The following is a 27248-nucleotide window of genomic DNA, read 5'->3' on the forward strand; positions in this document are numbered from 1 at the left end:
TCTGGTACACTTCCGACATGTTCTATTGGCTTACAGATGTCCCCTAATACAAGATAAGGCGGTTATCAGCGTAACATAATAATTTCAAACAAGGAACTGATTGCCGAAATGTGCGATGCTGGCCTAGTTGGTTCAACAAGACTTGTGAGGGAAAGAGCCAAAACGAAGACAAACACGTAGATGGCTTGTCATAGCGCCTTGGCTGTATTATGATGCATCCATAAGTGGCATCAGATTTACAGTAAAGGTGTTCACTGCCAGATGCATTGATACCCGTGCTTCAGGCTGTGATAATAATGCACTCTGACACTTCTTCAAATGTTTGCTTGTATTTTTTAACCTTACTAGGAGTCACTAAACAGAACAGTAATTCTTTCTGTGTACAACAAGCTCCAATGCGACGAATGAAAGGTTGTTGCTAGCAACGTTGCTAACTATTACACCTACCTCGCATATTCTAGGTCTTTTCGGAGCCTGCCTATCACGCCCGATACGCAGCAGCCACTGGAGTCGGCGGCGTATAGAACGTTTGTGCTATTGGCACCGCGAAAAATGCTTTACAATGTTTAGTGCGGTTGCCACAGTTTGGCACGCGTCATACTGAAAGAGCTGTTGGTGCGTCCTATGATACTGGTTGTACAATTCACCCGAGAATACACTAGCGACTACAAGTGTCTCGACCAGCAGCGTCGAAGAAGCAGCAGCAAGAATAATAGCAGTGCCGATGTCAATTGCACTTGGCCTGCCAGAACCCGCGCAGTGTTGGCGTCGCCTACGAAGTGCTGGCTTCTCCGCAGCGCCGTGGAACCACTATTGACCATGTGATGGCGCTCGGCGAATAGTGGTGCTAGGGTGCCTCGATGCGCGCGCCTCCGCTTAGGGTGACGACAACCGTGTCGTCTGCTACGGCGGCTGCCATTCTCACTCCCACTGCATACAGGTATCGTTCTCGCGCGGGAGCGTCGCTCGCTTACCGCTTGTCAAGGATGCGTAAACTGCGAAAAATCGGGAAAGTGATTGCGCATTTCACTTTCGCATGGATAGAAATACATTCTAAATGTTTGTCGGAAAAGGCTTTTTGTTAACAAAAAGGAACAACAATAGCGACAGCCAACGATGTCGACCGGCAAAGGGGGAAGCGCGTATGCACGACATGCGTCGATAACGTCATGGAGATTACCAGGGAATCAAACCAATCCTGACGGTTATAAATATGTTGCTAATCCACCGACCCCACTGGTGCGTCAAAATGGCAGCCAGCCCTAACAAATCTGTGTTCACTTAACTACTCGCGCCAGGCGCTCATCTTGCCCAAGAAGCAGGTGAAAACAATTCCTGAAGGTGTTTGTGCGCCTGAGGTTTACGATAACTGAATTGCGATAAAGAGCGCCGTTAACTAAGCTGCGGAGTGTGCGACAGACAGAGTCAAAACACTATGATATAGGTTAAATCTCGATGACAGCAGCTGAGGTGCGTGCATATTCCACGAACCGCAGTGGAAATTGGCAGGCCCGTCGACACCCTCCTCCCACTATGTTAACTCTCAGCGCAGAAAAAAACTTTTAAAAAAGCCATAATCCACTGCGTAGGCGGGATGTATTGGTTCAGATTTTATTTGTGACCGCGCCGCTATCCATTCCAGGCATTTAAATCTGCTCACTTCCTTTTTAGTTTATTACCAACTATGGAGTAGGAGCACGAGGTCGCGGGATCGAATCCCGGCCACGGCGGCTGCATTTCGATGGGGGCGAAATGCGAAAACACCCATGTACTTAGACTTAGGTGCACGTTAAAGAACCCCAGGTGGTCGAAATTTCCGGAGTCAGCCACTACGGCGTGCCTCATAATCAGAAAGTGGTTTTGGCAAGTAAAACCCCATAATTTAACTATGGAGTAGGAATGAAGTTGATAAAATGCGTCAAGCAATACCTGTCCAAGCCTGTAGGGGATTTTTAAGTAAATTTTTGTTATGGATGTCACAGCGCAAAGCAGTGTAGCTGCCGCGGTGGCTCAGTGGTTGTGATACTCGGCTGCTGACCCGAAAGACGCGGGTTCGATTCCGGCCGTGGCGGTTGCGTTTTGATGTGGGTCGAATGCTAGAAATCTGTTTACTGTACGATGTCAGCGCACGTTAAAGAACCCCAGATGGTCGAAATTTCCGGAGCCCTCCACTACGGCGTCTCCCGTAGTCTGAGTCACTTTGGAACGTTAAACCTCATAAACTAAACCAAAGCAAGCAATCGTATTTCTTCAGTAGAAGAAAATGCACCAGCGTCTTGGTTTCCAAAGGAATAAAGCCTGTCAGCTGCAGTAATAGAATATAAGCTCTCGCCTGTTCCTTGAGGCATAACCATGCAATTTGTATGTTTATGAACGAGCCCGAAATTCAAGTAACAAAAAATATTTATTCACTGTTCATGAACACACATATGATAGTTACCAAATTGCTTTAATGAGAACATGAACGTAAACGTTATTTCATTTGTAAAATTCAACATTAATGTTAAATAGCGGACCATTATTTATAAAACCATTGGGATGACACATGGGTATATGCACATATATGCGGACTTCAGACTGAGCAAAAATTTGCTGAACTTCAGAGTTAACCTTGCTTAGGCAAGACTTACTCCTTCACAAGTCTTGCGGCCGTGGCCACTGAGATGAGTACTTGGAATTTGTCGAAGATGAATTCGTAGCCTCACTCTGGCATACGCAGCGACCAACATTTTGCTTATTCGTTCTTTGTGGGCCATGCATGTCTTCAGAGAGGGTTTGTCTATTTCTTAGAGATAAGCAATTAGAGACCGAAGAGGTGACTTTAAGGTAAAAACTTTGTCGTTGCACCATGAATTAACAGCGGTAAAATGTTCTTCGTAGTTTTCAGCGTTTTCATGACATCATTGCTTGGATAGACGAGGTTTTGCCCATCGCTGACATATTCCTTGAGTGCAGTCAGGGAAACATATTGATCATCAGGGTGTCCAAGGAGAGCAGCTTTGCACGGCGCACAAGTTACAGACTTCAAAATTTCTTTCAAGATAAAGCCCCCAAGGTAGAACAAGATGCGACATTCGGTTGACGTCAGCTATTCAATAAAAAGAATTTCCGAGTCATTTATTTTCTCGACTTCGCCTAGAGCACATTCCTTCTTGCCTTGTGCAAGCATATAAACAAGGCATTTGCGGTCGCCACGTTCATAGCTAGTTGACCTCGGAGTGCGAAGAAATTGGCTGACACTGACGAGTCTGAGTGCCCACTTCAAGTCATATGCAGTGGGCACTGGTTTCATGAGCTGCACCACAGAAAAAAAAAGGTTTTCTAGGCAGTCTTGTAGCAGCCTGCTCGTGAGAAGGAATTCATACCCATCACTGCCAAGAAGCATTTCTTGAAGGCGAAGAACAGCCGTTGTCGCAATTAGGAATCCCGCTTGTGACGGCTTCTACTGGGAGCCAGTGCCCATTTTGAGTCCTGGTCTTGTCTGCTGTCATGCGTAGAGTGTCCAAAGCTGCATGGTATTTTGTTTTGTTTGTGCGGCTTAGAGCCATTGTGGGATGACGCGATGACATAAGGGCGTACCACTTGGAAACGAGGTCCATGAACCATGCCGTTGTTTCGCCCTCTGGTTCGATCACTCTTTCTTTAACCAGGAAGCGAATAGCCGGTGGGGCTCCGCCGAAGAGCGGGACAGCGATTCCAACTTTCATCTTGATGAAGTGGCCGCAACTAATGTGGGCTTCTGATAAATTTGGTGCTACATTACGATTATTGGCACGCTCCAGTTTCACCTTCGTGGCCGCCAATACATTCTGGCATACTGTTGCATCACTGAGTGTGATAACTTTAGAGCTTAGAAGCTGTCCTCTCAGATTCTTAAGGACATGTGCTGGGTCCGAGATGAAGAAAAGTTCCTTGCCTACCAAAGTTGGGTGTGGTATTGAGCCCGAAGTATCCGAGTGACCATGGCTGGAAAAGCCAAATTCTCGCCACATAGCGCGGTTTACTGCGCCCATGTCACAAGTGACAACAAGGATTCTTAGAGAAATCTGGATGCATATCTGAACTATTTCGTGGACATAGGACTTCAGCACGAAGCCGTCCACATTCCTACCAGTGAATTCGTAGGCTATCACTTGCTTCCACCTTTGGTTGATTCCACCCAACGTAAACACCACACCATGATTGGCTGGCTCCTCTGGCTTTGAAGGCAGCGTCGTTCCTCCCAGAAGCACGTCTTCACCGCGGTCCAGTTCAAATCCGGGTGCTATCTCTAGCTCATCTAGAAAGACAACGCAGTCCTTCTCCACATCCTCCATTCCCTCTGCTTTGCACCTCATTACGTCGATTACTTCATCCAGGATACCTGGGAGAAACTTCAGGCCTTGATTTCTTCGCGCTAACATTATGCTTGATGGGAGAGGGTAGCCCATCTTTCTGATTGTTTCGTACCCGGTCGTTCCACAAGCAAATTTAATTTGTAGGCCTTGCTTAACAGTTCGCGTTGACCATGAACAGCCTTGAACGTTGCTCCGGGTAAGGGCACGAATTTGGTCCTCATTTAAAAACTTCATGTTTCGTGAGAAGTTAGTTGCCTTTTTCTGAAGCTTACGAACCTGCGCCTGTAGGTTTCTGACATTGTTTCCAGATTTGCAATGATGTGTTTTCAGCTTATTGTACGCAGGGGCGTAGCCAGGGGGGGGGGGAGGCTAATGGGGCTTCAGCACTTCCCCCCCAAAATTTTTTCGTGCTGTCCATGCACCGCTGACCAAAGCAACCCCTGGCGGAGGAAATCATTATGGATTTTGTCTAGAATGTCTTTATCACGCTCGAAAAAACATTTCACCACGAACATTGCGAACTTGGGCTTGATTTCGCGACAACGTCCATGCACCGGGAGTCACATAACGCAAGCAGCCCTATCTGAGCACAAAGATTTAAGGGCGTCTTGATGGCGAACGGGCTCGCCGCGGCATCTCGCGGAGGCCGCGGAATCTACGGAGCGCATGGATGTCAATTCCGAAACTTTATGGATATAAAGTTCTCATAAACTTTTGATGTGAAACGTGCATTGGCATTTCCAAAGGTGTGCTTTCGATTTTCAGTTGCGGAACTATGTTGGTTTAATGGTGTTATAAACATTTTACGTCAATGGTGTATTGACTTTTCTAAAGTCATACATCGGGACATACAACAAGGCAAGCCAAATCAACATGCTATCAGACAAGTTGACAAAGCAGGCAGCGAAGTCCGATGAGACCAAGCGTTGTAGTTGTTCATTTGTGCACGCAATCTCACACAAAAAAATATCAACATTTTTTTTTTTCACCTGTTCCAATGCATCCATGTCAAGACACTAAAGCCGGCAAAGGTAGCGACGTTCTTATTTATTGTTTCTGCTTTGACTTTTATTCACGAGGACAAATTAAGCCTCTTCAATTTTTTTGTTCTCGCTACCCTACCCGCGGGCTGCCAGAGCCAGCCAGAGCGCATGCGTTTTTCTCGTGTTGCCCCGACCACCGCGCGGCGCAGTTCGGTACGCGTTCGGTTTTCTCTGACCGAGTGGATTTTCGCCTAGCAGAATTTTGGACGCTTTCTGACTACCAGACGAGAGAAAGGAACAATGGTCGTTCGCCGCCATCACTGTGGGGACTCGACGGATTGCACCGCGTTCGCTTGAGAGCAACATCTCTGGAAAGTCTTGTCTAGCCGGTGTAGGATACCGGGCATTATGCGTATGGTTTGCGGTGGACCAAACGTCTCACGTTTTCTTCAATATTTCTTCGGTAGCCACATTAGGGGCGCAAAGAAGGCATTCGATTGTGGAGATACTTTCCTTTGCGTTTTTGCGTTTCGGTGCCCCCGCCCCAGAAAAGGAAAAAAAGAGACATTGTTGTGGCGCAGCGAATTGTCGTTTGGTGAAAGTTCAATTTTGTTACTTTTTCTTTTGCGGAAAGGAAAGCAATGGGGCCACGGGACGCTTCACTTGCCGGATACTCTTATTATGTTATTGCGATAACAATTATACGGACACTACCGGCGCATTCCTGCCGTCGCCCTCATGTTTCGTATAAAGTCCAAGGGTGATAACATCGGGACCGCGCGCCGCATACTGTATGTGCGAGTGAAAACGTAGGTGGTGGGTGGCATGGGTGGGCCGACCATAGTGGCTCAGTCTTCTGTGCACAAGGGCGAAAAGCTGGGAGGAAGCGCGCCGCCTTCCGTCGGGCGCATTACGTCGGGGAGAGTGGATGGAACCTGGGCGGAATCTAGGATTGCGTGAATCTGTGATTGCGCAACACGGTTATTTGCCCTATTTGATGCATCATATACAGTTACTTTTTCTTGGATACGTAGATTTATTGGAGACTTACACGTATATTTAGATGTCTTGTTGCGAGCTTTTGTGTATACGTGCAGCGAACTTTGCGTCCAGTGACACTTTTTTGCCCTTTATCAATCTGTATCTTCGCATTTGTATATTCCAATGTATCTTCGCATTTATAATGTACGAGGGCGAGTCAAATGAAAGTTAGTCTACCCACCCCGCGCAATAATGGTTCGGTTCATTATCTGCGAGGCATGCGCGTAGCAGACAGGTATCTCTCATTTACAAAACTGACACGCAGCTGTGAGGATAAATGTTCTTTAATGCTCTCATACACTGGGTTTAACATGAATGCGTGACGTAATGCACGCTCCAGAAGTTGAGCATCGCGTGGTGCGGTGAAGTTTTTGACAGCTGAAGGTGTTTTCTAAAAAGAAATTAGTCGCCGTATGGCTGCCATGTACGTTGAATATTGCATTTCATTGGCCACTGTGAAGCGTTGGAGCAAACGGTTCAAAGAAGGACGTGAAAGTTGCAAAGACGATCCAAAACCGGGCCAAAGCCACCGTGCAATCACCCCTAACAAAATTGCAAAGGTTGATGAGCTGATGACACAAGAACGGAGGATAAGCATCGATGAACTGGCAGAGCGTGTGAACATCAGTCACGGTTCGGTTCACCATCACCGTTCACGCCATAATTCATGAACATCTCGGTTATCGGCTCGTGTGCGCGCAATGGATGCCCAAAGTTTTGAACCACCGCCAGAAGACGGAGAAGTTCGGCCCTGCCTTGACTAATCTGATCCGGTATCACAATGAAGGCGACGACTTCGTCTGCAATTGTGATCGGGGACGAACCATGGTGCCACTACTACGAGCCTGAAACACGAAGGCAAACCTTACAGTGGAGACAATCGAATTCACCACCCCCATGAAAGCAAAGGACGTCATTTCCGCCGGAAAGGTGTTGTTGACTTTTTTTTTTTCGATCGTCAGGCGCCATTACTGATAGAATTGGCTAAATCTTGAGACACTATCAATTCTTTCCGATATTATGAAACACGGTATCGGCTACGTGTCTGAATCAAGAATAAATGACGTGGAAAATTGACGAATGGGGTCATCTTGTTCCACGACAATGCCAGTCCCCACGTCGCTGATGTGGTTAATATAAAACTGGCGAAGTTCAAGTGGGAAACACTGCAATATCCGCCATACAGCTCAGATCTGTCGCCTTGCGACTTCCACATTTTGGAGCAACTGAAAAAAACAGCTCAAGGCAACCAGATTCTTGTCGAACGATGACGCGAAAGAGTCAGTTACAGACTTTTTGGAGCAGCAACCCAAGGAGTTTTATGAGACGGGAATCACGCGACTCGTTAGTCAATGGGACAAATGTCTGATTGCTCATGGAGACTACATTTAAATAAAGTATTCCGTTTGTCATATATTCGCCTTGGATCACATTTATCTAATTCGCCCTCGTATATTTTGCAGAACTCCTGCTTTGTATACGTGCTCTCTGTAGCGATTATAATTTCGGCGCAATTACGATACAGGACCGGCGGCAGCTGCTCCTGCGTAATACATTGGAGCAAGTAACAGCGTCATTGAAATTTTTCACTGGCCGTTGCATATGTACAAGAATGTAAACAACGTTCTTGAATGACATATTAACATGCATTCATTAACATATTTGTCCTCAACTTGTTCATATAATGGCCTTTACATTTTTCATATTAGCGGCATGCAATGCTTTGCTGGTTTCGAACTCATATAGTTCCAAAGTTCGTGTAATATTTTCTGTACTTATTGAATAGACAAAAACATGGAAGTATTGATATCAGTTACCTTGGGCACAATTTTTGGCACATAAGAGTATAGTATTTTATTAAAAAACTAATTATTTTACTTCTTTTGACAGTGCATAGCGTTCAAGAATTTGTTTGCAGCATCTTTGGCAATGGCAATGCAGTTATTATTCATGTTCCTTGGACACAGTGTTTAAGCGGAAGCTTTAGCTCGAGCCCTACTTCGACGCAATCTATTCAGATACATGTAAAACCCACAAACGCTTTTCTGAGATAACCACTGGATTGCTTCTAATGAAATACGTTGCATTTGAGAAAGAAAGTTGAATTCTAGTGTCTGTTGGAAGCGGAATTTAGATTTAGGGCCTGAATTTTGTTGAAAATGTTTTGAAAAATTCGAATGTTTGAAAAAAAATAGAAGCACGATGTTTACAAACTAATAGGTCTGCTTCAAGAACAGATATTGCCGTTCTGTAAACAGAATCTACTACAACAGTCAAAGCGGACAAATTCGGTATGTCAGTTTGTATCTTACGTGAATTGGTTACGTTGTGTACAAGGGTTCTGCAAAAGCCGTATTTCTATAATACTAAATTTTCTGTGATTCATGTGTAACATATCAAATTTGTCCGCTGTACAAGCACTATTAGGTGCAATTCACCAAATTGTGATATCATTTTTATTGTTGAGTTAGAGTTCTAAACTTGATAGTTTCGCTTTCTGAAAATTTGCAATTTTTGTCAATATTTATCAAAGAATTGACAACCTAAATAAGAAATTTGAAACAGGCAGTCACTAGAATTTAACCGTTGTTTTTAAATGCAACAAACCTCGTCAAATTTGGTGCAGTGGTTGCCGAGAAAAGCGAATTCTCCTTCTATATGTATTTAGATAAGAGCACCCGAGCTAAAGCTTCCTCTTAAGCAGGAGGCCGAACTGCAACGTGAGCCCCCCCCCCCCCCACATCCCTAACGAAATTTCTGGCTACGCCACTGACTGTAGGCTGCTGTAAGGTCTTCAATCTTCTTTCTGAGCTCTGCTGGCTCAGAATCAAATGAATCAGTCGCACTAACCGATGCAGTTTCCTCAAGGCGTACATCCTCGGAGGTCGAAGAAAGTTGCCTATTAGCACTGCTGACTTCTGTACTTCCCGGTCTCTCAGCGGACACCTTGTCTGACGAAGTATCAACAAGTGTAAGTTCTAGCGTAGTTAGGGGAACGGTGTCCTCCCTTTCTGGCGATGAATCTTGTGGGGCTGCGTCGTTACTAAACAATGCAGGCCCATGTGCACTTTGCTCCTTTTGTGGCCTTCGCTCTTTAGGAAGTTCTGCAAGCAGTTAAATAGAGATAATGCACATTATATTTACACTAAAATAGTGGTCACTCCAGACAACAGAAAGCGTACCAGCAAAATTATGTGTACATGAACCGTTCCCTGACACGGCGGCCAGAAAAATTATTATATGTGTGCATGAATCGTTCCATACCGCTAGTCATGTGTCCTTGTGCACAGCGCGCAAAATCGTGCGTGAATACAACAGCTCGCGCGCAAGGCCGTCAGCGGAAGTGCGCAGCACCGAAAAAAAAAAAGCGAGGTATAAAAAATGACGGCGGAGCCCGTGACGTAGGCGTCACGCGATTCTCAAGGTCCGGTATGAAAGAACGCAGGTATGGTGGCTAGAAGTTACCGCAGGGAAGGAGTTTTGCTTGCGGAGGCTAGACGGGGCGAGTGGAGAGAGTGTATCGCTATGCAGTGGAGCTCGCCTTGTGAAATCCTGGGTTCGCGGCACTGAAACATATGTATCTCGGCTATTATTGAGCCGATTTGAAACATTTTTGCGGCAGAACACTCCCTAGAGGACACGTATAAACTGCCATCGTATAAGCAAAATTTGCTATGGGGGCTGGTGAGGAGCCTGTTTAGGGCCTTCCACTTCTTTAGATCACTACCGTCTTTCGACCGTTCTGCTCTGTCGAGACGCGCTCGTGCCAGGCGTTCCGGCTCAATTTCTGCGCTTGCATTGAAGGGGCCGGATGCGGCGAGAAAATCTGACAGTTGTCCACTAAAGCCTAGGCATTCGTCGCCACCGGAAAGGCCATTGGTAGACGCGCGTAAGCCAGGGAAATACAGTAAGCAAAACGAAGCAAAAACGAAGCCGCAGCCCAGCCAAACAATGCCTACGCGTTAGTAGACAATTCTGAGAATTTATGTAGCATTTTTTTTTAGAAGTTGAGCCGTGACCATGGCGTTGACGGCTTGGTCGCTTCGTTTGAGGGTCGTACCGGTAGCGACAATTTTCATCATGCACCGGCAATGTGTAATCATGAATTGTCTCTTGTGAGAACTTCAGCGACACCTGGTTTGTCTGGTTTCTTTTTGTTCATCTGTCAGTGTGGTGAGAAACGACTTATTAGCATCCGTTTTCTTTAATCGTTACGTAAGACTTACTGATAGTCATCCCTGCTCAACTCCAAATCTTTTGATATCATGCGCACAGTGCTGTAGGTTCCTTATACGTTCGTCATACGCAGCTGCATATTTGACTTTGACGGGCGGCTGACTCACGAATTGTGTTTTTCATCGAACCTCTGCCTTCCCGAAACCATCCGTATCATAGATACAGCTTCTCGGTAATGTTTCTTCACGATATACTTGCTGAATCATCTTCCATGCATCACTATTTATTTTCATTATGCTAACAAGAACTAATATCTCTGCTCCGAATTGGTGTTCATCATGCTACTAGTGTAACATCGTACTAAATGCGTGAACAAGCAGGACAGTGTGTTGCTAAACACAGCTCTGCTGTCGAGAAAATGAACAAGATATTCTTTCCGAAACTGTGTAAACTCTGAGCATGTACAAAGCGACTAAATTACAAAACCCATTGTTTTAGTTTGAATGTTATAGAAAAATATAATAAATTTGTCCCTGCATTTGTTTCCCAGCGGGTGTACCAGACAGAGAGAGATAGAGGAAAGGGGAAAGGCAGGGATGTTAATTAGAGGGGAAGATCCGGTTTGCTACCCTACGCTGGCGGAAGAGGGGAGGGGGAGGTATAGTGATAACAAAGTAGAGTCAAAGAAAGAAAGGAGCATAGACATACAATCACAGTTGGTCACTGTCGCCGCACACTGTCACCGCTCAGCACAGTAGCACTTGCAGCACTATGAACATCTATTCATGCTACAGCCGCTCGTCCAATTCTGTAGCCCTTAAAAATTGCAACAGTGCCCTCGTCGCTCTCTGCTGCGATGGCTTGTGATGGCGGCATTTTAATATAAGTTCCTCTGTTAGAGGTCTTCGGTTAAAGCGCCCTACGCCAGACGGGCAATGTATTACCCCTCTTAGCGAAATGTTCTGTAAATCAAAACATTCTACTGGGCACTGTTGATATACCTCCCAGGTATATTGTGAAAGAAAGAAATAGGGCGCCTATTCATTTATTATATCTATCACCTACTGTATCTGAAGATAAATGTAGATTTATTTCCAGTACCATGTTACAATGCTATGTTATGTAGATGCCGCAAAATACAAAAGGAGAAATATTTAAATTGAGAAAAGCATGCAGGGAAATAGCTCACAGGTGATCTGTCTCTGGGCCGTTAAAATACGGGGGGGGGGGGGGGGGGGGTAAAGGAGAATAAAGTAAAGAGAAACCGCTGAAGACGACATAGTGTACAGTGAACTATATACGCGTGTAATGTTCGTAAATCTCCTGCGCAGAGCACGCCAGAATCCACAAAATGTGCATGCTGATTATATCGGCTATCGTAATTCGAACTCGGATTTTTTTTAGTAAACCTCAAACTAAACGTTGTCGCGGTTTTCTGGAGGCTTAACTTAAGAATTTTCTTGTTGTTACCTTCAACCACTGCGCCGGTCCGGATGACGCGCGAGTCATTTATTTGCGATGCTATGTGACCAGCACCTCTACTTTTCAAGATGTAACCAGGAGTCCTACTTCAAGCCGATAGCCGCGCTGCACTTGCGCGCGTTTTGAATTGTCTTCATTAAAAGACTATGGTGTAATGCGGGAGATGCTTTATTGTTTGCCCGAGCAAGTGAAGCCCCGTACCGTGAAAACATAGTCGGCGGCCACCAAAACGAAGCGACATAAATTTTATTGTGCCCGTACTTCTTTAACCTGGTCGTCCGTGTTTAACGATCGTTTTCTTCCCTCTGATCGCAGGCCTCATGATGGCGACAAGTACACCAATCGAGTCGTCGCGCATCGCGCCCTACATCAGCGTCAGCGCGACGCCCCCACCGCCACCGCCGCCGCAGGCGGCCAGGCTTTCGACGGAGCGGCTCTTCCTGCCGCCGCACTCTGCCGCTGCCACCGTTGCCGTCAGCGGCGCGGCGGGTAGCAGAGGAGGCGGCGGAACGGCAGCGGCTGCCGCCGCTGCCGCAGCAGCCGCGGCCACGTTTCTCCCGTACGCCGCCGACCCTACGGGACTTCTCGCTGCCGCGCACCACTACTCGGCGGTGGCCGCTGCGGCGGCAGCTGCCGTCGCGTCAGGCCACGCACCGCCGCCCGTTCCGGCGCCTCCTCATCCGCCTTCCTCGGCCGCGGCTGCCGCCGCTGCGGCGAGCCTACTGTTCTACCCGGCACACATGCCGTTTCCCGGCGGGCTGACCACTGCGCTGATGGCTGCCGAGAGGCTAACCACCAAGAACTCCAGCATCGCCGACCTGCGGCTGAAGGCTCAGAAACACGCGGCTGCTCTGGGCCTGTGACGCAGGCTGGCGTCGCCACCGCTGCAGCCGTTGGACCCGCTCCGCTGCCGCCATCGGAGGCGTAAACTGTGAAGGGCGATTACGTAACCGGCCCTGCTGGAGCCGTTGTCGTTCGCGGCGGCCCTGAGACGAAGACGCCCGGGTCGTTACGCCGGGACTCACTCATGGCCTTGAGAAGAGAAACGCCGCCGAAAGAAATGTGTTGGACAGCTCTCAATTTTGGCGATGTGAGGTTACAGAAAACATAACCTCGTTGCCGGGAACATGACGCTGTGCGCGTCCGATGTTAGTGCTACTCGTGAAGGCACGCGCCACGCTTGACGTGGAATGCTTTCCGGTACCCACAGGAACCTGCTGTTCGCTGAATGTTGCGCAACTTCAGACGGCCTGTGTTGGACGTGTTTCACTTGCACGCTGAAATCTTCTGTGATGCGCTAGTTCCCTTGCTGCGCCTCAGGCAAGCGGTAAGGGCTACGAAGGGAGCGGTGTGCGCAATGCATTTATGCTAAAGGGGCACGCCCTACGATTCGCCATACAATTTAGCTTCTCCACAGTGTGAACTTGATGCCTCGTGAGATGACTGAGATTATAGCGTCCAATGATTCAGGAAACATCGCCAGAAAACCGATGTTTGTTATTTATTAGGGCGTGTGTCCAAAAGAATGCTGCTGCACACACACACGCGCGCGCGCGCACGCACACCCACAAACACACACAAAACTGCTCAATCTGACCGTTGACAGCAGAGCATCATTGTCTTTCGGAAGTTCGTTGGCAAACTCTTGTTGGCAGCTGCCCTGTAATCAAGCTAGTGGTTTAGTAAGATTATTTCACTACTTGCTGCTTTGTCCAAATAGGCTATTTATAAGGAAGAATAGGCTGCTCTGTAGCTCCCTACACGCAAATTACACCATGCATTCACTGTTTGTTGCGTGTAAGCAAGTGGAAAATTTTAAAAAAATGAACATGCGCACCATGAAAGCGAAAGGAGACAGAATGTTAAGAAAAAGTTTGAACAGATTCTGCAAAGAATGTAAGTGGCGAGGTCCGTAAACGTAGCCATAAACTCTGATACCCAAGACTACGCTCTTTAGGGAGTTGCCTGCCAAAGCTTGCGAGATCTTCATCGACGACAAGTCAAATCGCTACCAATGGTGGTTTAATCTTTATGAGAGCGTGGACGAACATTCGTAGCCGTATCGACGCGTAAATGGAGCTATTTGGTGCCGTGAAGGTCTGCAAGGACTCCCCTCACTTCGAAAAAAAAATACATTTTTTTTTAAATTAAAAGCGAAGTTCGGTGGCAGTGCCCAAGGAAATCAGCAGGTTGGCGCATGAAAACCGAAAGAAACCGGCTATCTGCAACCGTAAGTGCTGCTCAAAAGTGGGACCTGTCTCGATTCGGCGACAAAGATTTCACGTTGGGCATATCGATATGCGCGTTTGCCTCTTCCAAATGTAATTCTGGACAAAATAGCTGTATGGTATTTTTAATAGGTTTTAGTTCGAGAATATGCACAACATATTCTTTCTTTTTCTTGCTCACCAGTACTATTGACGTCCTTCTGAACATCGCGCGAAAATCACGCAATTTGCATGTAGCGATATCGGGGAAAAGAAAACCACTCATAAATACAAATAACTACGGTGCTTGAGGGAGACATGATCAATTATATTCGTATGCTTAAATCCGCTGATAAATGTACAGTCAGTACTGCGCGTATGCTTTTCTTCTGATTGAAGAAATGCCTTACTGATGAAAGCCCGCTATTACTTGAACGCTCCACGGAAAGCATATCTTTCTTTCATTTTTTCTTGCCCGGAAACGCTGCAAGTGTAGACAGGAACACTGTCAACAAGTTGTGCTTGGAACAAAATTTTAGCATCGAGTGGTATCGAAAACATAAATCAATTATCAATTTTGCATGTGCGTAAGTGTTATATGAACAAACGACACTTGATATATAAAAAGAAGAGATACTAATGTTAGTTTAATTATCTCTAGAGCTTCGAATAATGTGTGCTAATGTACTAGTATAATATTTGTGTGAATTTCTAGCTCTGTCTATTCGCTTCAGAAAGAATAAATACCGTCCCCGGCCATGTGAGAAATGCAAGGAAATGACGTTGCGGGACCCCTGCGGCTTTCTTGTTCACATCTCAGGAAACATGTTTGAACGAATAAATTTTGGCCACCGAACCTGTAAAAAAAAAGGAAGAAAAAATAAAGTTGCTTGTTCACATCTCAGGAAGCATGTTAGAAAGAATGCATTGGAGTCACCGGCTCAGTCAGAAAATGCAAAAAAAAAATGACGTTTCATGTATATATATGCTTCAATATGCTGCTTCAGTCAATTAATCAAAAAGGGAACTTTATTACATGTAGGTGAAGATCAAGGGATCACGGTAAGGGGCCTTACTAGATCCAGTAAGCGCAAGCAAAAAAGATATTTGTAATATTATTTATACTTACTGGTTGAAAGAATGTAACAAGAGCAACGTAACTTCGCGCTGCAGGTGATGTAACGGTAATCAGTGGTTCTAAGCACGTGATAGCACAAACCAGTGGCGCTCGTGCCTGGCCAGTTCAAGGCCACAAAGCCGTTTCCTGCACCGTTAGCTTCGGTCCTTCCTCTCGTGCTTCGACATTACTTCTACGGTTCCGCGAGGCATTAGAGGTTTATCTACTGTTCTTACTCTGGGAATATTGAGCGTATTCCTCACACATTTAAAATTGAGATTTAAAAGGACCCTAAAGAGGTTTAAAAACTGCATCCATTCAGACTGATGAAGTATTCACCGTAAACTCGAGTTTCGGTAATTTCGTAGCAGTACGCTGATTATTGGACCAAAAAAATGAAGGCGATTTTTTTTTTTTTTTTTCGCGCGAAACCGCAGCGTCGTTACTCCATTAGGACGTCGCTAATTTCGAAGTATTTCTGCGCATTCTGGCCGTTGCGAAATTGCGAAATTCAGCCCTTGGCTCCTTCAGATGACAGTTTAGCCAATCTCTGCAGATAAGAGATTAGCTAGGACTGAACAGACGTCGTGAAGGTGCATGACGTCACGGTGAGCTGGAGCGGAAACTCGGAGGCAGCGTCGCCACCTTTATTTCGTCATTGCGGGTTTTCTAATTTACCAAGCCTCCTTTAACGGTAAGTGGAAAGGCAGGGAGATTAACCAGGCTGATCCCAGTTGGCTGTAGCCTGCGCTGTAGTGGAGGAAAAGGGGAGCGAGAAGTTCACATTTGCAAAGGTTAATTTAGTGATACGGCTATAATATTTTTTTTGCAGTGTCCATTTATGTTCGAGGCTTCGAGGAGGCCCGATGAACTCAGCGTGTATCTATAGTCACATCCTACTACTGCAGATTCTTATCATCCCTCCTCATGTCCCTTTTATTTAGAGCGCGGTTCTTAGGCGCCCGTTCCTGCGGCGATCGTCGTCGTGCCTCGGCGTCGTAGCTCGGCGTAACCGAGCGAACGAACGAAGCGAAAAATGAAAGCGAACGCGGAGTGCAGCGGGGAATGAAAGACGCGAGGAGGAAAGCGGAGAGAAGGGTGCAGCGGAACCATGAGGCGGAAAGCGGAGGAGGAGGAGAGTGAGGCTAAAGCGCGAGAAGAAAGGCGTAGTGCTGCGACAGTGGCTACGAGACTGTGCCAGAGTAGCGCGCGTTGTCTGGAAGGTGTACGTGTCGGCGGCGGCTACTGTGAATCGCGCCCACGCGTCACGCACGCGCTGGCTCGCGATCTGGAGACTAGCGAGGCAGTCGCGCCTCACTTGGCTCCGTTTGCGACGTGCCGCACGAGACAGATTGTCCGCGCCAGCCAATATATCGCGAAACGAAAACACAAGCAGAGCTCCGCTCAAATTTCGCATTACAGGGTGTATCGTAATCGTGGGTGAATTTTTTTTCTCCTCTTCTTTTTCCCTTTTCGCAGAATGTTAGGCTAGAGGGCGGTACCTCCCCTTTCTATACTTCTCTCCCTCTCTTACCTGCACACGCGCTCTCATTTCCCAGTGGCTCCTCTTATCTTCTGGTAAATGTGCATTCACCCTTCAGAAAGAACGGTCGCGGTAGCGCCTTGTAGTGGTTGGTTGCAGCAACATGATGATAAAATGGCATCATGCTGGCGGCTTTAGCCAATGCCACCTACGGTTTAGCCTGGCAACCAAGGCCGGTGATTTCTCCGCCCGAGCGCCTCTTACAATGCTTTGCTGCGGTACGTCACCACATGCCCATCGAACCGGTCGCACTACATCGGGCTGATTGGCGTTGGCGTCACTGGTTTGCCATAACACGTAATCACCACCTCCTTTTACCGTGGTATTTGCAGTCCGAGACTGCACTGAATATTGCGTGCGTTTTCAACAGGTCGATTTAAAGAATGATATAATTAATACTTTGTTGTACGCTGGAACAATTGAGGCTTCACGACCGTTATCGCTAGGTCGGAAGTTGTCCGCCAAAGAGCAAAATAATACGCGTACGCACCCTCCTCACCCCCCCCCTTTTTTTTTAGAGCTCCAAGCTTTCTCGTCTTTTTTAAAAGATTTGTCAACGTTAGTTATAATATAGAGTTATAAGATATTCGATATTAGCATGATCATACACGTAATTGTGCGTCCATGTCAGCCACATAATGTTCAAGAAAGAGCGGAAATGTGGTCCATTAGTCCAATGGCCAGTTGGGATGAAGACTCACACGATGCAGATGATGTCAGCGAACGGCATGCAGCCCGCTGCAGGTTTTCCTCCCACACTAGCGCAATCAGAATGCATTAAACAGTGAGGATCGAGGTCGACAGAGATATCACGTGGCCAAGTTGGGTTATCAGGGCTGTGTGTGCGTTACCACGATCGGCGATGTCTATCATTGTTCCGAAGCAATCAATGCAAACAAGAATGTATAAGTGATACGATGCCACTCCATTTGAGCCCCCGGACATTGTAGCCTGAAAGGCGAAATGTTCACAAGATGGTGAATTTTGCTGCCGGCACTATCGATGGTCGTTTATCTAAAAAAAAAAAAAAACTAAAGATCCATCGTGACCTCTGTGCTTCTCGTGGCGTGAAACATCATAGCTCCTGAATTTCGCGGAGAAACGAAAGGCATGTTTCCTATGAAGTGGTGGTGTTGATGATTAGGTGCATTTGCATAAGGCACTTTAATAAGCGGGCACTTTCCGTCTTTCTGCCTGACTTGTGTGTGCAAAGAAATTATGCGTAAGCAATGCGGTTTCCAGATACGTCATTGCTAAATTGTAATATACGATGTGCTCATCTTCACTACAAGCTTAACGGAGTTCACGCTGTTTGGCGTTCTTGTTTGTAGAGTTTGCCGACGTTAATTGCAGCTTTCGCTCTTTACTGGTTCGGGAATATATAAAGAAACAGTGCCATCCGATACGTATATACTGTAATTGGTATGCAAGTTTGCTTGTTTAAGAAATGATGTCGGTATTTCGCCATAGTTCCTATACTGTAGACTGACTTTGTACAGTGCTGTTGTTGTGAGCGGCGATTCCTATCACCTTGAGTTGACGTCGGAAAATAAAGCCTATTATAGTACTCGAAGTAGTACATACACCAATCCTTCTTTGCTGTATGGTCACCATTGCTCACTGCGCTTCTATGCTACAGCCAAAGCCGTTTATTTTGAACAGATACTATACAGAAACACTAAATCAATCTTTATTTATAAAGTGTTCTTTCAAAATACATTTTTCTTAACCTCGTGGTGATATGTTGATCAGTGCAAGAGAAAATGGAGGACGAAGTTCACGTTTTTGAATTTCACGCCCAAACCCCCGCTTCCGCGCGTGAGTGTGCTTTATTTAAAGTGGACGGAAGCATCAACCGGTTAGCAGGCGAGATAAGCAAGACACGTTTAGAGTACAGGGTCTTGAATATTTGGCTGCGTGTGTTCAAAAAAAAAGATTTTGCACTCACCGCTGCACTGTTCTTGCTCAAATTTTGCAGAACGATCGCATTTTGTTGTCTGCTTCTTTCAGTATAACACTTGGCACGATTAGTCGCCTGTTTTTTAAGACAAAATGAGAAACTGTTTTCGCCTATGAGCAAAATGGCGTCTGAAAAGCGGGCCCTGGCACAGACTTGTGTCGCCGTCTGCCGGCAGCAGCAGGATGGAGCTGCTGTGGCGTACATACGTTTCTGTTATTCTTTTTCCCATTTCCAGCGTTTAGAAGCGCCATCGGCGCCAAAAGAATATATTATTTTTTTTAAATTTAGCACGTCTTTACTTAAGTTGGAATTGATATGCACCTTGCTTAGAGATGTTAGTTCTCTCTCCTGTTGTGAAATATTGGCGGCGAGGAGTTACGGAGTCGCCATCTGTCGGAAGCGCCACCCTTGCGTAGTATGAGGGATCACGCGGCGCGCTCCTCATAGGTTTCGCTTACGGCGCTCAATAAAAACACCACGCGGCAGCCCTCCTGGACATTTATGTAGGTACTTTCAAAACGAGGGAAGTTTTTGACTGTCGATATAAAAATCGTGGGCAAACTGAAAGCACAGAATCGTTTACAGACGCTATCTCTCTATTGAATACGTACAGTGCACGCCAATGCGCGCGCGGTCGCCGCAATGGAGTCTCCCGAACCGGCTTCTTGCGTGAAAGGTAGCCAAACGCTGAGAGTAAACTAGGTAAAATATGTTCTCATAGTGGGTTGTCTGTATGACCAAATGGGGCATAACAGAATGAAGCCTCAATGCAGCGAGCGCACGGGTTCGCAGCGACCGACTGCGCGTCTGCATGCATGTCCGCGCGCAATGTTTCGCTTTCGCTGTGAGCTCGATTTCGCACCGTGCCGCGAGCTTTAGGCCGCAGCATATGAGGATTTGACAGTGCACTAGCAACCATTGTTTCATGGACACTATGAGAACTGTTCAAAAATAATTCCGTTATAGAGACTTCGACACCTAGCTACGGCGACTTTGATGTGCCGTCGCGACGATTCAATCTTTTCTTGTCTTCTAAATTCTTGGACATTTCAATATTATTTCTCAAGTTGCGTCGCACTGTATGTTTATCGGTCTTCTCAGCGTGCGATTTCCCTCTGCTTCTTTTTCGTAATCCAGTGCATTAATTCATAACACAAACATGACCATATGCCATGCCTTTTTTTTAATGCGCTTCTTACCGCTCCCTTTCCATTCCAATGAACTTGCCAGAATCTAGTATCAGCAAGTTCACAGACCTAATAAAGCGTCATGACATTAGCCGGGCGCGGGCGAGCGTCTCAGTGCGCGTTTTCTGCTACTCTCCGAACATCGCGCAGTCCCGGCGCCGTAGCAAAAATCTTCCTCGCGTCTGAGCTTGCTGCACACCCGAGTTGTAGCCGATGGCTGTCTGCCAGTTCTAAGTTTCGCCAGCCAAGCTTCACGCAGCTCCTTGCCCTGCGGCTACGTGTGAATAAGGTTAACACCGGGCTCCGTTGCGTACGTCCGGCGCTGCGGCACCGAGCAGTATCCTACCATGCTGCACGCCTCCAAAGGCAGCCACTACCTATTATAGTACATTCAAATGTTGTCAAGCAGACACCCAAGGGGATAAAGCGTCACCACTTAATCAAAACCGCGGCGCAGGTGGGACTTTATAATTTCGTTTTCAGCTTGCTTCGGCGCTTCCGAAGCAGCCAACGCGGCCGCTGTGTCCACGTGATCCCTAATTCCACGTCACGCCGACGGTGGCGCTAGCTTTTCCAGTGGTGGAGCTTGCCCCCAATACTCTTTTGAAGCTATATTGCGCTTAACGAATGTTATTTTGTTGCTGCTGGGTACTTGTCCTTTTTATTTATTTAATACTGTTTTTTCATGTATGCTTTATCATGTGTTATATAAATTTTCATTTTCTTACCAGAAGCACTGCTGTGTAGATATGCTAAATTTTAATTTATATCTTACTGCGATGCTGGAATAGCTTATTCACACTGATGTATTTAGAAGGCCATTAGCCCAGTTAAATATAGTAAAAACACAACGCAGAAGTTCCCCGCCTCCCTGCCCCCCCGTCCCCCGAAGGAACTCACTTGTTGTGGCTGCCCCCCCCCCCAGTCAGAATATCCTGGCGCCGCCCCTGGACGTTCAATATATACAAGGGCAGTTGCTGCAGCAGTCGCATTGTCATTGCGATGTTTTCTCCTTTCTCCCGGCCGTTGATTGCACGAAGGTTGGCTGTTCCTTTCTTCCGTTCCTTCGTTGACAAAATGACACCCATCAGGTCTACGGCAAAGTCCTTCAAGCTACTGGGGACCTTTCGAGCTTCTCTGCACGCGCTAAAAGGCGGAAAGAGCGCGCAAAGCCGCCACAAATTCACACGAACACACTGGTCAGATGCTGCTGCGGTCCATACTGCGGTGCCGCTTTCTTAGTGCTCCGTCAACGAGCCCCCTCTGAACCGGTGGCGCCGCCGCGCGATCACTGTTTTCAGCAAGCATATGAAGCTCTCCCATAGCGTGACGTATGCAAGTTTCGTGACCAGTAGAAGAAAGGACTCTCTGGTTGAAGTTTTCGAAACTTTCTGAGTTCAATCTTTGATTACTTTAGAATACGATATAGTCCACCTTCACCGATAAAACATTTACTAGATCAAAGCAAATGCCATCGAAATCCATGACGTCACGGCGACCAGGTGCGGAGACTTCAAGGTGGCGTTGCCACCGGTCTTCTGTCTTTGCATCTTCTGGCTCTTCTGGCATCGTAGAAAGGTAATCTACTGGTACTTTTCATATTGTTTACTTCTTTAGTCCCCCTTTCAACTCGAAAAAAAAAACGCGCCTGCCATGAACTGACAAGCGCGCTTTTGTTGTTGTTGTTGTTGTTGTTGTTGTTGTTGTTGTTGCTTAGGCTCTACGACGTTTTGCGTTCACACGAGACCGCCGATAGATATGGGATTTTATATTTTTTTTATTGCGATGGCAATTACAGGGACACTCCCGGCGCAATTCCGCAGTCAGCATCGCCGTTACGCTCCTCATCAAGTCCTAGTGCGATAACACCGTGGTCGCGCGCCGTATGCTTTCACCCGGTGAGGGTGAAAGCATGCGACGGTGCGCCGAGGACGGTGGTTTGATCTCGCGCGCGCATGGGAGGAAAGCTGGGAGGAAGCGCGCCGTCCTCAACCGCGCGCAAGGCTCTGGGGATGCGTTCTACTCCGGCGGCGGCTGCGTATGGCACGGCTCAGTACGGCAGCGCAGACCCCATCTATAAAGCGATCTGCGATGAGTAGAGAGTCTAGGCGTGCCGAGGGCTGGTAGCTTCGTGTGTGCTGATTTCTCGCCGCTTAGTTCGCGCTGATTTGAGAAGCAGCACGAAGGTCAATTCGTTCGCTGCTGCTGCCGGTCTTCCTCACGCCAGTCCCGGTATTCAGAACGTGTCCGCACTCATATTGTGAGATGTGTTTACGTTCGTCTGCGCGAGCGTGGCACCATGCTTGTTAATTTAGTCCGTAAGCGAATGTTTATGAGTATATACGGGGGATCAAACTACTATCCTTACTTCGTATCGCTGTCTACTAATTTGCTCTCGCAATCGATGGTTCGCCTTTCGGGAATAACGGCGGCCTTCTTTCTTTGTTTTTTCGAGAAGCTGCTGGCCCGACACGTGGTGTTAGGCCATGTCGCTTCAAATCCGTGCACGGTGCACGGCGAGGCGGAAGAAATATATCTGTATATGTTTTGTTTTTTTCGCCTTTCATGGCGGGCGCTGTAATTCCGTGTCTGCACGGAGCCGTATGGCGCTGCGTGGAACTCGATCTATTTGAGGCGCTATAATGTAAAACTATTCCAAACTTTTCTATTCCAATTCTGCAATCAGCCCTCCGCGATTGGTCAAAAACATTTTTGAACCACCTCCACTTCACCTGTCTGTCACGCGACGTCACGAAAACCGTGATAGCTCCCCATCTGATACGAGGTGTACACACTGATTAAGCATGATTTGACCGAACAAAAGAAAAATAGTCATTTCTGGTTCGAACCCTTTTCACCATTAGCCATCGGCCATTGGTCAAAAGTTTTTGGGCTGCCGTTTGAACGCCAGAAGGATATACCCACCGCCGAGTCCCAAATTGAACAGGAGGCAGGCCGTCACCTGGAGACAACTCCAGACGAACACCTTCCCTAATTCATTCTGTCTGAAACGTATCTTCCCAGATAAGCATGAGGACGACACGTGCAAATTGTGCCAGGAAGGACCAGCAACACTCAAACACATGCTGTGGGAGTGCAGTGTAGTTATAGGAGGGATGGCAGTTACTCCGGAGACCCTGTCGTCGAGGTGGGCCGCCGCTCTGCGCAGCTCAGACCTCGGAATCCAGACGTAGGCAGTCCAGCAAGCCCGTGAGGCGGCGTTGAGGCAGGGCCTTGACGTTCCCCCGCCGTAGACCTGAGCCCGGGTCGCGTTAAACCTTGCCGGACGTACAAGAAAGTTGTATCCATCCATCCATCCATCCCCCACTTGAACTGCCTGTCGCGCGACGTCACAAAACCGCAAGAACTCACCGCGTCAAAGTGACGCGTACGCGATAAAGATGCATTAATATGCCGAACAAAACTGAATTTTCTTCTGAATAGCCGCAGGATGCCCCGTTCCGAAAGGAATAAAAGATGACTGCCGCCGATCGCTCAGGCACTGCCGACTCACACCTACAGGAGAGCATGGGTTCATTTGCGTATAATAAAGCTTTTTGCGTGGCCGTGTACGTTTTCGAGCACTTTCGGCACGTTTGCGGCCTCGTTCTGCTATAACTCTTCTTTGCTGAAGATTCGTTTCAGAGTTATTCTTAAGCTTCCGTTGCATGCCGCCGCGATTTTCGACCAGCCACCACAAGCTAACTAAGGGAAAGTGGACCAGCGCCCTCTTGATCCTGTTATAGATATTCAGTGCAGTTGATCGGCCCCATCGAATACCTTTCCACTTGAGCGTGCTCGTCGCCTCTTGTCAGCCAATTAGATAAGACAAGCCGCTCAGTGTAGGTAATGTTATTCGATTTTCAAGCAAACAAAAGTGACCTCCTATGAATGAGGAGAGCCTTTGATTGAAACCCTGCGGGTGACAGCCCTATGGTTACGCAAATTTGACGTCAGAAGACTGGAATAAAAACATATTGGAATAGGTTTACATTATAGGGCCCCTGGTGTGGGTACGACCTACGTTCGATGCAACCATATATTTTGCCATGCAGTCTAACGCCAATTTTGTAATGTTCAAACATTTTTCTATGTAATGGATAATTTGATTTAACCGGGTTCAGTAATTTTGGGTTTGAGAGTACCATTTACTGCCTGTATCAGCGTCCACATGGGCATTAAGAACACCGGCATTCTTTCATTAGAAAAGAACAGAGCTCACTGACGAGAAAGTTGTTACATGCAAATAGCTGAGAAAATTATTTAAATTCAAGTATTTACTCTGCCACTCTTTAATCCATCTCCACACTTGCCACTCTTTCGCGAAGAGCCGACTCGGATGAAAAAAAAAAAAACTCGTGACTATTGAAGCGTCACATTCACTATTTGACTCTTCTGTTTCTCACGAGTGAGATAAAAGGCGCAGCCAGCGCCAATGATTATGACGAAGATTGTCGACACTCCCTTCGAAACAGGGCGGTGACAAATGGTCACGTAGCCTGCCTGATCTAATTAGGTTTACTACTTCTGTCGCCGTCTAGCATGTTGCCTATCTGATTTGAATCCTTCGTCATTAGAACCTCCTTCCTTATATTGTACCGTTACCTATGGTTGCAACGACTCCAGTTCTATTAATCTCTCTCTTCGCCTTCTTTCCATGAATGCTCTAAGTTCTCTTGCTTATCTCGACTGCCCACCAATTAATCCCCGCGTCCTCTTTAAATCCCAACGCTTCTGGAAGGTGGACGTTCCCTGCGGGTCTCGCTGGGTAAACATAGCGCTTGCATTCGATCACGACGTGCCGCGTCTTTCCCACGCGTTTATTGCAGCATACACACGCCTTATATTGTGGCCTATATTTGCCTCGGTATGTTTCTTTCGTTTGTGTTATAACAGATAATTTGCTTCAGTGGATGCGAGCTCTCGCTATTAACCACATGAATAAATAAGGCACCTGAATCGAGAAAGGATCACCAGCGCGGCCTGACCAACTACAAAGGGAGGAAAAACAGGAAGGAAGGAAGATAAAAAGCCTCATTTGAAAGTTTGAAATGTCAATCTCCTAAATGCGTACATGTTCCAGCCCCACCATTTTGTTAAGGAATGGCGAGGATTTTCTTGTGTCTGCGAAGGTATCGCATTGCATGGGCTTCAGTGGGACACTAAGATTAGGATGCGCACGTAGGCCTTTTGTTCCTTTCGTGAAGTACATACATACATACATACATACATACATACATACATACATACATACATACATACATACATACATACATACATACATACGTACATACATACACATACATACATACATACGTACGTACGTACATACATACATACATACATACATACATACATACATACATACATACATACATACATACATACATACATACTAGCTCAAACGCCCTCGGCGTTCGGCAGCGAAGTTGTCCGCATTTACGACCACAAGCACGCCAAAACATACTGCAACCCGGGATCCTTCACTTTCCGCCACCAGTCTGGGGCGAGCGAGAGCGGCCGGTTCATTACGCGCCGGACGGCCGCGGCCGCAGGCCCTGTTTGGGCCGCCAGAAGTGACTCCAGCGCGCGTGCGAGGGCGTGCCTGTGTGTGCTCCAACAATTACGGGCGCCGCCACGCGCGCCGCGGAGCGAGGAACACCGGCGAATTACGGCATGGCTCACGTACGCGCGCGATGAGGATGAGGGACCGAATAACTTTGTATCCCCCGCGTCTCGCTTTCTGTCCCCTACTCCTCCCCTCCCCCCTTTTATTCTTTATTGCGTGGCGCATTCGCGCCTCTCCTGTAGAGTTGCATGCCTGTTTTTCCTTCGTTGATCTTCTTTTTTTTTTGTCCAGTTGCGCCGTACTTGGAACAGACAAGCTTGTTCCGACACGTGTAGAACAGCAGCAAGTCTGAACCAAAAGCTTGGGAGTGGCAAAGGGGAAGGGGGGGGGGGGCTATACTTTGCCCGGAGTGAAACAAGAGGAAGCTGATTGGAAGACAAACACCGAGCCCGGCGGGCGGGCTCTGGCGAGCCCCGTAGGTGGAGAAGACCGGGCCAAGAGCAAACACAGTCGGCGAGGTCTTAAAGAGGTGCGCTCCGCTGCTGCCCTTGCTTGCTGCAAATGACGACCAGGCTCTGACGACGGCGAGCGATCCTCCCTCAGGGCAGCGGCTCTATTGCCGCCCTTTGTGCAGTTCGGTCGCTGCTGCCGCCGCTTGTTCGCTCGATCCTAAGCGGCTGTCCCGTGACTGAGCTCGCACGCGCTGGTCGCACACAGTGGCGAGGTCGCGACGGTAGGGCGTAGCAGGAACGGTGATGCAAAAGCGAAGAGGCTGAGTTGTGATGGACAGGAGAAACCCTACTTGGGAGTAGAGAGGTCCACGGTCCGTGCTCACGGAACGTATTCATAAAAAAAGCTCTTACGCTAGATTTGTTCGTAAGAGGAAATTATAGACAATTCTGACTCTGGGCATATTATGTTACCAAAGCGGCTGGTCAACGGCAAACGGCAATACGAACGAAAAGCTTTGTGAAGTAAGACCCGGAACTTTTCCTTGAACGCGGCGCTTTATTTGCGGAAAGCGTCAAGCAGTGACTGCAGGCTGATCACGAGGTGTCGTTTTCCTTTCCTGTCCTAGACGGACGAGCTCGAGGCCAATCGCCATGTGGCGGGTCATCTGTTGTGCACAATGTATGCATCATGGGCGCAATTTAAAAAGAAATAATGCCAAAATATTTATCATGACGAACCCGCTTCTCTGGGTTTGTAGGACGGTCCCTCCCCCACCACGTCAGGGCCCTGAGAGTCTCGAGCTACATATGGCAAGTCTCTTTGTGCCAAACATTGCCGATAGGTGAGAGCATAACACTCGAATCGTAATGCTTGTAAGTTGATGCACTGTACGTCTTACCTTACAACTTGTTTGCAGAAACTATGCTACCTACTTCCCTTCTCGTGTCCAAACGTGTCAAGAACATTAAAAATAAGGTGACTGCGAGAAAGCATGAAGGCATGCAGCAGTGAACTGAATGATTGTAAATGATCCTGCTCATCCGCCGATAAGGAAGCCCATTTTCGCGTTGCCGATGTTTAAAAAATAAACAGCAGCGCTAGGTCAATGCACCCTAAGATCGCCATACATAGCGTTTTACGCCGGCCAGGTTAAAGGCAGAAAGAATACAGATTTCAAGTATCATCATTATTAG

The 27248-nt window shown here is 47.2% G+C and overlaps 1 protein-coding gene across 1 annotated transcript in view; it reads left to right on the forward strand.

Annotated features, from left to right (window-relative positions):
• LOC126540819 (uncharacterized) overlaps positions 1 to 18471 on the forward strand; it is a 132534-nt gene extending 114063 nt beyond the window's left edge. The window contains exon 5 of the mRNA XM_050187651.3: positions 12335 to 18471. Coding sequence (XP_050043608.2) covers positions 12335 to 12882 — 548 coding nt within the window. The 3' untranslated portion in view covers positions 12883 to 18471. The remainder of the gene's footprint in view (positions 1 to 12334) is intronic.
• Positions 18472 to 27248: the final 8777 nt, after the last annotated feature.

The sequence above is a fragment of the Dermacentor andersoni genome, chromosome 2, assembly GCF_023375885.2.
Source record: "Dermacentor andersoni chromosome 2, qqDerAnde1_hic_scaffold, whole genome shotgun sequence".
Lineage (NCBI taxonomy): Eukaryota > Metazoa > Arthropoda > Arachnida > Ixodida > Ixodidae > Dermacentor > Dermacentor andersoni.